Source organism: Mesoplodon bidens, assembly GCF_964165515.1.
Source record: "Mesoplodon bidens genome assembly, chromosome: 9".
NCBI classification, from domain to species: domain Eukaryota; kingdom Metazoa; phylum Chordata; class Mammalia; order Artiodactyla; family Ziphiidae; genus Mesoplodon; species Mesoplodon bidens.
In genome coordinates, this window is record NC_138166.1 from 30,682,191 (window position 1) to 30,695,644 (window position 13,454).

General features: G+C 35.9%; 1 protein-coding gene across 5 annotated transcripts in view; it reads left to right on the forward strand.

The window, feature by feature from the left end:
* Positions 1 to 13,454, forward strand: part of RUNDC3B (RUN domain containing 3B) — a gene marked incomplete at both ends in the record, with an annotated part of 149,917 nt that overhangs the window by 16,519 nt on the left and 119,944 nt on the right. For all 5 annotated transcript variants that reach the window (XM_081243937.1, XM_081243940.1, XM_081243938.1 and 2 more), the window contains one exon: positions 8,168 to 8,283. In XM_081243937.1, coding sequence (XP_081100063.1) covers positions 8,168 to 8,283 — 116 coding nt within the window. The remainder of the gene's footprint in view (positions 1 to 8,167; positions 8,284 to 13,454) is intronic.

Consider the following 13,454-nt stretch of genomic DNA (forward strand, 5'->3'; position numbering starts at 1 on the left):
TGTTCCTAGGTATTTTATTCTTTTTGTTGCAGTGGTAAAGGGAGTCTTTCCTTAAGTTCTCTTTCAGATTTTTCATCATTAATGTATAGGAATGCAAGAGATTTCTGTGCATTAATTTTGTATCCTGCAACTTAACCAAATTCATTGATTAGCTCTAGTAGTTTTCTGGCGGCATCTTTAGGATTCTCTGTGTATAGTATCATGTCATCTGCAAACAGTGACAGTTTTACTTCTTCTTTTCCGATTTGGATTCCTTTTACTTCTTTTTCTTCTGATTGCCATGGCTAGGACTTCCAAAACTATGTTGAATAATAGTGGCGAGAGTGGACATCCTTGTCTTGTTCCTGATCTTAGAGGAAATGTTTTCAGTTTTTCACCATTGAGAATGATGTTTGCTGTGGGTTTGTCTTATATGGCCTTCATTATGTTGAGGTAGGTTCCCTCTCTGCCCACTTTCTGGAGAGTTTTTATCATAAATGGGTGATAAATTTTGTCAAAAGCTTTTTCTGCATCTATTGAGATGATCATATGGTTTTTCTTCTTCAATTTGTTAATGTGGTGTATCACATTGATTGATTTGTGTATATTGAAGAATCCTTGCATCCCTGTGATAAATCCCACTTGACCATGGTGTATGATCCTTTTAATATGTTGTTGGATTCTGTTTGCTAGTATTTTGTTGAGGAATTTTACATCTATATTCATCAGTGATATTGGTCTGTAATTTTCTTTTTTTGTAGTATCTTTGGTTTTGGTATCAGGGTTGATGGTGGGCTCATAGAAGGAGTTTGGGAGTGTTCCTTCCTCTGCAATTTTTTGGAAGAGTTTGAGAAGGATGGGTGTTAGGTCTTCTCTAAATGTTTGATAGAATTCACCTGTGAAGCCACCTCGTCCTGGACTTTTGTTTGTTGGAAGATTTTTAATCACAGTTTCAATTTCATTACTTGTGATTGTTCATATTTTCTGTTTCTTTCTGGTTCAGTCTTGGAAGTTCATACCTTTCTAAGAATTTATCCATTTCTTCCAGGTTGTCCATTTTATTGGCATAGAGTTGCTTGTATTAGACTCTTAGGATGCTTTGTATTTCTCCGGTGTTTCATTTATAATTTTATTGATTTGAGTCCTCTCCCTCTTTTTCTTCATGAGTCTGGCTAATGGTTTATAAAGTTTATTTATCTTCTCAGAGAACCAGCTTTTAGTTTTATTGATCTCTGCTATTGTTTTCTTTGTTTCTATTTCATTTATTTCTGCTCTGATCTTTATCATTTCTTTCTTTCTACTAACTTTGGGTTTTGTTTGTTTTTCTTTCTCTAGTTCCTCTAGGTTTAAGGTTAGATTGTTTATTTGAGACTTTTCTTGTTTCTTGAGGTAGGCTTGTATTGCTCTAAAATTCCGTGTTAGAACCACTTTTGCTGCATCCCATAGGTTTTGGATCATCGTGTTTTCATTGTGATTTGTCTCTAAGTATGTTTTGATTTCTTCAGTGATCTCTTGGTTATTTAGTAACGTACTGTTTAGCCTCCATGTGTTTGTGTTTTTTTCTGTGTAATTGATTTCTAATCTCATAGCATTGTGGTCAGAAAAGATGCTTGATATGATTTCAGTTTTCTTAAATTTACTGAGACTTGATTTGTGACCCAAGACGTGATCTATCCTGGAGAATGTTCCATGTGCACTTGAGAAGAAAGTGTAATCTGCTGTTTTTGGATGGAATGTCCTATAAATATCAGTTAAATCTTTCTGGTCTATTGTGTCATTTAAAGCTTGTGTTTCCTTATTAATTTTCTGTTTGGATGATCTGTCCATTGGTGTAAGTGAGGTATTAGAGTCCACCACTATTATTGTGTTACTGTCGATTTCCTCTTTTATAGCTGTTAGTAGTTGCCTTATGTATTGAGGTGCTCCTATGTTGGGTGCATATATATTTATAATTGTTATATCTTCTTCTTGGATTGATCCCTTTATCATTATGTAGTGTCTTTTCTTGTCTTTTGGAACGTTCTTTATTTTAAGGTCTTTTATCTGATATGAGTATTGCTACTCCAGCTTTCTTTTGATTTTCATTTTCATGGAATATCTTTTTCCATCCCCTCACTTTCAGTCTGTATGTGTCCTAGGTCTGAAGTGGGTCTCTTGTAGACAGCATATATATGGGTCTTCTTTTTGTATCCATTCAGCGAGCCTGTGTCTTTTGGTTGGAGCATTTAATCCATTCACGTTTAAGGTAATTATCAATATGTATGTTCCTGTTACCATTTTCTTAATTGTTATGGGTTTGTTTTTGTAGGTCCTTTTCTTCTCTTGTGTTTCCCACTTAGAGAAGTTCCTTTAGCATTTGTTGTAGAGCTGGTGTGGTGGTGCTGAATTCTCTTAGCTTTTGCTTGTCTATAAAGCTTTTGATTTCTCCATTGAATCTGATTGAGATCCTTTCCGGGTAGAGTAATCTTGGTTGTAGGTTCTTCCCTTTCATCACTTTAAATATGTCATACCATTCCCTTCTGGCTTGTAGAGTTTCTGTTGAGAAATCAGCTGTTAACTCCTATGGGAGTTCCCTTGTATGTTATTTGTCATTTTTCCCTTGTTGCTTTCAATAATTTTTCTTTGTCTTTAATTTTTGCCAATTTGATTACTATGTGCCTCAGCATGTTTTTCCTTGGGTTTATCCTGCCTGGGACTCTCTGTGCTTCCTGGACTTGGGTGGCTATTTCCTTTCCCATGTTAGGGAAGTTTTCAACTATAATCTCTTCAAATATTTTCTCAGGTCCTTTCTCTCTCTCTTCTCTTTCTGGGACCCCTGTAATGCGAATGTTGTTGAGTTTAATATTGTCCCAGAAGCCTCTTAGGCTGTCTTCATTTCTTTTCATTCTTTTTCTTTATTCTGTTCCATGGCAGTGAATACCACCATTCTGTCTTCCAGGTCACTTATCTGTTCTTTTGCCTCTGTTATTCTGCTATTCGTTCTTTCCAATGTATTTTTCACTTCAGTTATTGTATTGTTCATCTCTGTTTGTTTGTTATTTAATTCTTCTAGGTGTTTGTTTTTTAATTCTTCTAGGGCTTTGTTAAACATTTCTTGCATCTTCTTGATTTTTCATTCCATTCTTTTTCCAGGGTCCTCGATCATCTTCACTATCATTATTCTGAATTCTTTTTCTGGAAGGTTGCCTATCTCCACTTCATTTAGTTGTTTTTCTGGGGTTTTATCTTATTCCTTCATGTGGTACAAAGTCCTCTGCCTTTTCATTTTGTCTATCTTTCTGTGAATGTGGTTTTCCTTCCACAGGCTGCAAAATTGTACTTCTTCTTGCTTCTGCTGTCTGCCCTCTCGATTTGGAGGGTTTCTGATGTGAAATATAAGAAAAGAAATAAGCATTCCTTCTAACGAACATATACCTGAATACTTTGCTCATTATCATCCATAGTCACTATTTTACATTACATTTGGGGTGGATTGTATCATATCTCCTTGTTGATTATTAATGGTAGGTATTATATTAATGGCAGAGGATCATTACCCCCACACCTTGGTAAAGACTGCTAGTGATAATAATATAAGGAATCCTGTAAATTTGGTGTGAAGTAGTGGAAAGAATTCTCTCTTACAATTTGGATACTTACGTTCTTTTTAAAAATATCACTCTTATGAATGACTACGTACTTTTCTGAACCCCTTTTAGTTTTTTTTTTTTTTTTTTTGGCTGTGTTGGGTCTTTGTTGCTGTGCGCAGGCTTTCTCTGCTTGCAGCAAGCGGGGGCTATTCTTTGTTGCGGTGCATGGGCTTCTCATTGCGGTGTCTTCTCATTACAGAGCACGGGCTCTAGGTGCGTGGGCTTCAGTAGTTGTGGCATTCAGGGTCAGTAGTGGTGGCTCGCAGGCTCTAGAACGCAGGCTCAGTAGTTGTGGCTCACTGGCTTAGTTGCTCCGTGGCTTATGGGATCTTCCCAAACCGGGGCTCAAACCCGTGTCCCCTGCATTGGCAGGTGGATTCTTAACCACTGTGCCACCAGGGAACAACCCCCCCCTTTTAGTTTTGAAATGTGATGATTCTGTATGCTTTTATGTACTTTACTTATCTTAAGGTATAATTCCATGTAAAGGGATATAACAATATAGATAAGAAAATCTGGTTTTTGTGAAATGAATTTTTTTCTGAAGCATATTTGATAAATGGTTAAGATTACATAAGCTTGTTGTAAAGAGATGGGAATAAATTTCTGTCCTACTCGATTGCTCTGTGTATATGGGACTACATCTGTGTATATTACTAATGCAGGGCCTAAATATTAAAGATGAATTTTCACTCTTTAAATAGTTTCTTTCCAATAAAGAGTGTACATATTTAACACAGTAAGTTATTTTGGCCTGCAAGAAAATTCTTTTTTTTATTATTGAAGTGTAGTTGATTTACAATATTGTGTTACTTTCAGGTGTGCAGCACAGTGATTCAGATATATATGTATTTAGATATATATACGTCTCTATGTATCTGTATATAGATATATACGTATTACTTTTCAGATTGTTTTCCCTTATAGGTATTACAAAATATTCAGTAGAGTTCCCTGTGCTATACAGTAGGTCCTTGTTGGTTATGTATTTTATATATAGTAGTGTGTATATGTTAATCCCAAACTCCTAATTTTTCCCTCTGCCCACCCCATGTTCCTCTTTGGTAACCGTAATGTTGTTTTCTATGTCTGTGAGTCTCTTTCTGTTTTGTAAATAAGTTCATTTGTATGATTTTTTAAAAATTTCATATATAAACAATATCATATGATATTTATCTTTCTGTGTCTGGCTTACTTCACTTAGTATGATAATCTCTAGGTCCATCTGTGTTGCTACAAATGGCATTATTTCATTCCTTTTTATGGCTGAGTATTCCATTGTATATACATACTACATCTTTATCCATCCATCGATGGACATTTTGGTTTGCTTCCGTGTCTTGACTGTTGTAAATAGTGCTGCTATGAACATTGGAGTGCATGTATCTTTTTGAATTATGGTGTTTTGAGGATATATGCACAGGAATGGGATTGCAGAATCATATGGTAGCTCTATTTTTAGCTTTTTAAGGATAAGTAATTTTATTTTTGACTTTATTGTCACATTTTTTGCTTTTAACTATTCGTTGTTACAGTTATGTTACAAACTTATGAGCTGTGGAAGGAATTAATATGGGTGTAATGAAGATTTTTTTAAATGTAGTTTTGGAAACCATCTCATCTTTCTTGGTATGTTTCCAAAGGGAAAAAGGTAGTTCCTGCTTTAAGTTTGATGGTTTTAGTCACATTTTTTCTTATCTCTAAACTAACAAAAATTTCCTTTGGACATTGAAGGTGGGAAAGAAAATCTTTTAAGAGAGAGACATTTCAAAAACCGCACTTAATTAAAAGGCCCTTTCATGTAAATTTTTGACTTTTTAATTCTTATGTAAAAGCTGTTACTTAGACTTGATTTGGTATTTTTAGACATTCATCAAATTGTCATTTCATTATTTTAAAATCGGTCCTTTTTGGGAAATAGATGACTAATATTGTCATCATTATCAGGAAATAGCTCAGCATCTGTGATGTTTTTTGGATGTATTGAAATTCTTTTTACAGGTTTGGTTTTTATAGCATGTCTTAGTTACTGTGTTATGGGGGAATAGGTTCTCACTATTCTGGCATAATGGAACTAGCCACAGGACTCTAGAGAAGTAAATGTTGAGTGGGAAGACTTGGCTAGCTAGAAGTAAAACATGGACTCTAAGGAACTAATTTGCCTTCTGAAGTTTTGATTTGTGTTGACAGGAGGAGAGTAGGCTATAAATGATAAAGCAATGCTGGGAAACATTATTTTTCTTCATTATTAACCTTGTTATAATATAAATTATTTAAAAAGCTTTCTCACCCTTAAAATGTCTTCATGCTTAGAAATAACAGAAATTGTGTCTAATGATATGCTTTGGGATATTGGCACCTTTGTTTTAGTTTTTAGCCGGATACTGAGTTACAAGTAATATAGTGCTCTGAGATTCACCATTTTAGGTTTTCATCATGCAGATAGTGTCTTCTAGAGGAGATGATGCACTAATAACATGATAGAAAGGCATATTTTATTGACTACTGATTGATCTGTACATGGCTCTTGATGCTACAAAGATATATGTGTTACTCTCCATGGCTTTTCCTTCCTATTACATTTACAAAGAAGAACATTCGTTAGGTAATTTTGTGTTATTCCTGGAGGACAGTAGTGGCTAAAGTCTTACCAGGCGTTACAGGTGGAAATTGAGTTCTAACCTAGCTCGTTTTGATGAAATAAGCACTCTATTATTTTTATCTTTAAATGTAATTTTCAGTTCATTTCACCTATGTGCTTACTATCTTAGATGCCATGCTTTTTTGAAGTGGTAGATTACTCCTACCTCACATGTGATTGCAGAGTTAGATTTCCCATTCCGTTCTATCTGTTAAAGATTAGAGAGAAACATTCAGAAGTTTCCTTTTTAGGTCAAAGGTGGAGGTGGAGACTGTATGGTTTTTGTTTATCCATTTTAGGAACACTTAGCATTTCATTCTTTTACTGAATAAGAACGTTATACTTATTTATTCTTATTAAAAGTTTGCTGAAGATTGGCCTCACTTTTCTAGGGTGTTGTCAATGAAGAGGGCATAGGACACAAAAATGGATTCTCAGTATTGCTAATGTTCTAAATTACAGTGTAGTAAATAAATACGTTTGACTGTTTTTTTCCATTTCCCTATACATAATAAATGGCAGTGAGAGAGTTTTTAATGTTTTGACAAAAATTTGTAAAGGGCACAGAATAACTGTAATTCTTTCTATTGATTATTGGGATCACTCTGCATAGTTTCAGCTTGCACAGTCATTTTTATGTGCAAAGGGAAGACTGCCTGTATTTTAGACATTACTCAGTTCTAATATACTAAATATTGATAGATATAACTCATATAAACACATCTCTTTATATTTGCCTTTATACTTGTCTCCTATATTTTTTGTCCTGATTGAATAAGCATTGCCAATAAGCCTAAAACCTAAGGAACAATTTATACTCCTTTATCTCCCTCATAGTTTACATTTCTAATGATTTAACAACTCTCATCGTTATCCCCTTCTCTTCATACCCTATTGATTGTCTTTACTTAGGCACTCACATATCACCCTTCATAGGGTATGACTGTAAAGGGATGGTATGGTTATAAAGGGATAGCATGAGGGAAATGCTAGGGGCAACAGAACTGTTCAAGATCGGGATTTTGGTGGTGGTTACAGGAAGGGTATACATGTTAAAAATCATAAACTTTCTTTTTGTCTTGCTGTGACATTGGCCTTTAAATGTTTCTTTGCCACGCCTTCAAAATTGATCTTACAAATAAATCAACAAATACTTACAGAGTACATCGTTCAAGGCATTGTCCTATGCGCTGAGGAAGATATAAACACACAGAAGCTATGTTTCTGCCCTGAAGGAGTTTATATTCTAATAAAATAGTTAGACAACACAAGTTACAGCAGTAAGATAAATTGTAATCATCTCTTAAAGGAAATACAAACAAAATGCTAGTTTGTGCTAGGAATATGTAGGAGGGTAATTCTTCATTGAAGAGGTGGCATTTAAGCTGTCTTGGAAAATGCATTGGTACTTGGCAGTCAAAAGTACAGACAAAGGATGTTCTGAAGAGAAGGAAAAATATAGTGCACTTTACAGAGTTGTAAGTTTTCTTATTATAGCTCATAAAAGCTTGGGATCTACACCTCATGAATACTCACATCCTGTTTTATTCCATTTTATGCTCCAAAACTCTTAGAAACATTTTGGTCTGACGCTGCAGTCTCTTACAAGTAGTATTATGGCTTTCAACTTAATAATTTTGTTCATCTTTTTTATTCTGATTTTAATGGTTCTGTGGACAGTGAACTATTTCTAAGTCTTAATGTAGTCAACAGATAGTAAATATATAAGTGAAAAGTCTGATATTTCTGTAAAATTTTCTACTGACAGAGTGAATTTGAGTAAATGGAGTTTTCAGAATATATAATCTTATAAAGTATTTCTGTAATACTTCTCTAAATTGCTTTTCTCTAGTTTTTCCTATTTAGGTGAATGAATCAAGTCTACTTAAAAGCAATCGTAATCTCTTTTTTTCAATAGGTTTTCTGTGAAGACCCTGATTGATCGGTCCTGCTTTGAGACAATTGATGATTCTTCTCCTGAATTTAACAATTTTGCCGCTATTTTGGAACAGATTCTAAGTCACCGGCTGAAAGGTAATAGTGCTTATGTATTATTTATTCTGCCAACAGCTCTCATATTAACAAGGTTGAAATTTTAGAAACCATACAGTCTGGTGTATGTAGCAGCCAAGCAGCATCTTGAGAAACATAAAGCTGATTTTAGAAGGTCTAATCTTTTGGCTGTGTCCCTGTAAAGAATCTCTATTCTTGGATTTATACCCATTTCCAGGATGCATTAAAAATATTGAATATATTAATTGCCACATACAAGAAGCAGGATCACTTTCTATATGTAATTAAATAAAAGTTTAAATTAAAAGGTAGCCCATCTTCAAAGATTACTAGATGATATTTTAATTAGTTTACAGAGAAGCATCCAGGCATTAAGTTTGTTTGCTTAATCTTTTCTTCATTAAACTCAGAATCTTTGAAAATTTTTTAGCTGTAAGTAGGTTAAAAAAAGAGCTATGTAAAAGAGATGCTGGACTTAAAAAAAAATAAATCAGTAAATGTATTAATGTCAGAAATGTAAATCTCTTAAAATTTAAAAGGGAAGATGGGAGCTGTGTTCTCTCAGAATTATAAAATATTTTTAAATTAAAAATATACATCTGTAAAATATAGCTGATAACATCAAGAAATATTATATAGTATAAATTTTAGTAATAATAAATAATAACTTTATCACATTAATTCCATTATCTAGTTTTCCTAAAGGAGACTTGATCATTAGATGTTTTCACTTAAGTTTTTATTATCTTTACAATCTTAATGTTATAGTAGTTTCAAATAAGTAATCTGTGTGGTAATATAATTTATGAGAATCTCAAATTTAATCTGAAGGTTAATTTGTTTTCTGCTTTTTGATGCTGAAAGCATCAGTTGAGCAGTCCTGTGGGCTTATAACAAATGGCTGGATTTAATAAATGGGGAGACAAAATCTGAATTCATTCAGCCCTTTGCAATTTAAAATGGGATCCATAAAAATCACTGGTGCTTTTCTGTTAAAAGTTTGTTGTTCTGTATTTTTAAAGGGTTATTTTTTTTTCTTATTTTGCTGTCCTGTATTTTCTAAAATTTCTGTCATTAATGTGTTACCTTTTATGAGAAAATAAGTTTTTATGAACGTAGAGCGTCTGAAAGTATTTTGAAATATTGTCATGGTTACTATATTGTGTGGTGATCGTATTTTAAAATTTTATACATAATTTTATAAATAATACTTTAAAACACATCAAATACAGCACAGCTTGATGTATCTTAATGTTCCAAGGGTTTTATCATAAGACCTCAATTCCCTTGATTTGGTGTACCATTTGGCATTTAATTTGCTCACAAAATACGTAAACAACTGCAACAGAAAACAATTAGACCGTGTTGATATAGCCATGCTGAGTTACGGGGTTGACTAACTACCGCATAAGTGGACCCCTCCTGCACACCTGTGTGCCATCTTCTGAGTCATGCCTCAGCAAAATACAGGTCATAGGCCTTTAGACTTACTTTGTCACCATGAATGTTATTTCTGAGAAGCCAGTGAACTACTGTGTTGAGAATAGAATCTCTAGTTGATTTATGGATAAGAATTCCACAAGTATGACAGTAAGACAGTTAAGAAAGATGATCCAGTGAGGTTTGTGTGAATTTTTTAAGCTAGGTAAGATTAATAATTCAAAACATGCTTTTTAAAAAAAAGTTCTGTTGGGACTTCCTTGGTGGTCCAGTGGTTAATACTCCACACTTCCACTGCAGGGGGCATGGGTTCGATCCTTGGTCAGGGAACTAAGATCCCGCATGTCAGAAATAAATTTAAAAATTTAAAATAAAAAAAAGTTCCTATAGGTCGATTATGGTGGTCACTGTTATTACTATAGATATGAATTATGAAATGATATGTAACTCTCAAGATGAGGTCGTTTATTAAAGATTCAAGTGTCTAGAAACTTCATATAATATTGCCCATTTTTTGGTATTCTAATATGTAACAAATTGCTTTTACTTTTGTAGAAGTTATATAATTATTTGGGAGATCTTTTTGTTTTTGTTTTTTGTTTTTTTTTTAATATTTATTTATTTATTTTGGCTGCGCCCGGTCTTAGTTGTGGCAGGCAGGATCTTCTCTGTGGCATGTTTAGTTGTGGCATGCAGACTCTTAGTTGTGGCATGCGAACTCTTATTTACGGCATGCAATTGGGATCTAGTTCCCCGAGCAGGAATTGAACCCGGGCCCCCTGATTGGGAGCACGGAGTCTTACCCACTGGACCACCAGGGAAGTCCTGAGAAGTTATATAATTATTTTGATAGTACAGTGTGTTCACTTAAAATTTAGTTATTATAACAACTCATTTTTTCAATGTTTTTCTTGATAGAAGTACAAATTTAAAATGTATAACTTCATGGGTTTATAAGATTTACGTTTCTCTAGCTACTTTTTATTTTTGAAATAAAAGGGTGTTTAGTTTATCAGTTTTTTTAAGAGAAAATCAAAATTCATCCCCAGACACAATATAGGCTGTGCTGACACAGGTAACGGGGAGAGCTTCATTCATTCTAACAGCCCCATTATTGAAAAAAAAGGAGGCTTTTAAAATCACATATATTAATCTTGTTTGCAGTAATTCCTTAATAAGATGATGATCTTACTTTTCTGGACTATATTTGAGAACTAAGAATTAATACACCACCAAATGTAAAATAGATAGCTAGTGGGAAGCAGCCACATAGCACAGGGAGATCAGCTCGGTGCTTTGTGACCACCTAGAGGGGTGGCATAGGGAGGGTGGGAGGGAGACGCAAGAGAGAAGAGATACGGGGATATATGTATATGTATGGCTGATTCACTTTGTTATACAGCAGAAACTAACACACCATTGTAAAGCAGTTATACTCCAATAAAGATGCTAAAAAAATAATGAATAAAAACTATTTATTTCCTTTAAAAAAGGAAAAGAAAGAATTAATCACAGAATATAAAATTCAAAGAAGCCTTAGTTCATGTCTTCAGTTCAGTCATTTTTGGACTTTTCCTTTAAAGCATAATCCTTCTCTCCAGCCCACTCCCACCTCCCCTAATAAAAGACACTGCAGATGCTAGACATAAGTGGAAGGTCTGGTTGAAGCTCAGTAGGGAAATCGGGCATTTTGTCAGCTCGGCAGCAGTCACACCCCAGTTCCACAGCACCACTTCAGGCAGCGCTGTGAATCATAGCTTAAAAATCACTACTCCAGTGTCCCTCCTACTGAAGCCATCCACTCAATGATATTTCCAACTGGTGGACATACAGTCTTTGTTTTAATACTTCGGATATTGGGGAACTTAGGACAGTAAAGTAGGGCCATCAATTTTGGGGCAGTTCAGATTGTTAGAAAATTCTTATGTATAAGAAGCCAACTTATCTGACTGTGCTTTTCTGCCTCTTTTTAAAATTGTGAGCCTCATAAATATTAAAAGCTTGCTATTCTATAATCCTTTCTCTTTAGTTACCCTTTTTCTTTCTTCCAGGTAAAGTATCTCTAGTTATTTCGATCTTCTGGAACCACTATAGTCTTAGTTATTCTTCTGGTTTATTACTGGTTTACCGAGATCTTAAAATGTGGTACTCAAAGCTGAGTAAAGTGCTTCAGATAGGCTAACTTCTGTAATTTGAGATTACAGTGACTTTTTGATTCCCACATCACACTTTTGTTCACAATGAAATTAAGACCAAGTAAAATCCCAAGGCTTTTAAAAAATTGCTTGTTTTATGTTTTAGATTCTCTAAATTAGTTGCCTGAGATCAAGTTTGAAAGGAATAAATGCAGTATTATTTTCTTCATCATTCACTTTAGAGATAGATGAAGTGGCTATAAAAATGAAATTCTACTTCCGGGAAGATAAAGTGAACATACTTTCCCCTATTTCTCCCACTTACTATAACCCAAAACCCTGGACCTATAAAACACAAGACTCTGAAAGGTAGGGAGAAGAAGTCTAGGGACTTCAGGACCTTAAGAATGGCATGGTGGTGGATTTCTTGGATTTTCTGGTTGCTTTACATCCGACACAGTACTGGATAAGCCAGTAGCTTGCAGACATCAACAAGCACATGTACACACACACAAACATACAGTCTGACAAGGACCTGCTCTTTCTAGCTAAAGGACCAGGAACAGAACAGCCTGGCAAGACAGAAACAGTATCTGCTCTAGTTTAGCCAAATACCACAGAAAAAGTGTGGCACTACCGCTAGCCAGGCCTGAAGAGGCTGAATGGAGAACCTAGAAGTCCGCCCTCATGAGACTGTAACAGAGTATCTCAACACCACCACAGTGTGGTATCAAAAAAAACCAAGCAGGGGCTTCCCTGGTGATGCAGTGATTGAGAATCTGCCTGCTAATGCAGGGGACACGGGTTCGAGCCCTGGTCTGGGAGGATCCCATATGCCGCGGAGCAACTAGGCCCGTGAGCCACAACTACTGAGCCTGCGCGTCTGGAGCCTGTGCTCCACAACAACAGAGGCTGCGATAGTGAGAGGCCCGCGCACCGCGATGAAGAGTGGCCCCCGCTTGCCACAACTAGAGAAAGCCCTCGCACAGAAACGACCCACCACAGCAAAAATAAATAAATTAATTAATAAACTCCTACCCCCAACATCTAAAAAAAAAAAAAACCAAGCAGAGAGCTGGCATTTCTTCCCTTTTCGGTGGTTGTGAGCCTTCTCTTCTCACCTACCCCCACAGTGTGTCAATGGAGAGCCTGGACTTTCATCCCCACCCAGCAGTAATGAGGTTGTGTCAGAAGAGGTGTATTGGAGAGTTATATCTCTGACCATCACCCAGCGGGTGACAAGGCTACCCTCAGTGCATTGTCAGTCAGCCTGTACTCCCATCTCCACCCAGCGGTAATGAGGACCCCTCCTTCAAGTGTCAATGAAGGCCAACCGGGAAACTTGGACTTCTCCCTCCACTTGCCAGTAATGAAATGTGGTGCCCTCCACCCTCCGACCTTCCCCTGCTGGAGCAGTGTCATAGAAAGCCAGTTAAAACAGAAGGTTTAGGGGCTTCCCTGATGGCACAGTGGTTAAGAATCTGCCTGCCAATGAAGGGCACACGGGTTCAATCCCTGCTCCGGGAGGATCCCACATGCTGCAGAGCAACTAAGGTCATGTGCCACAACTACTGAGCCTGTGCTCTAGGGCCTGTGAGCCACAACTCCTGAGCCCGC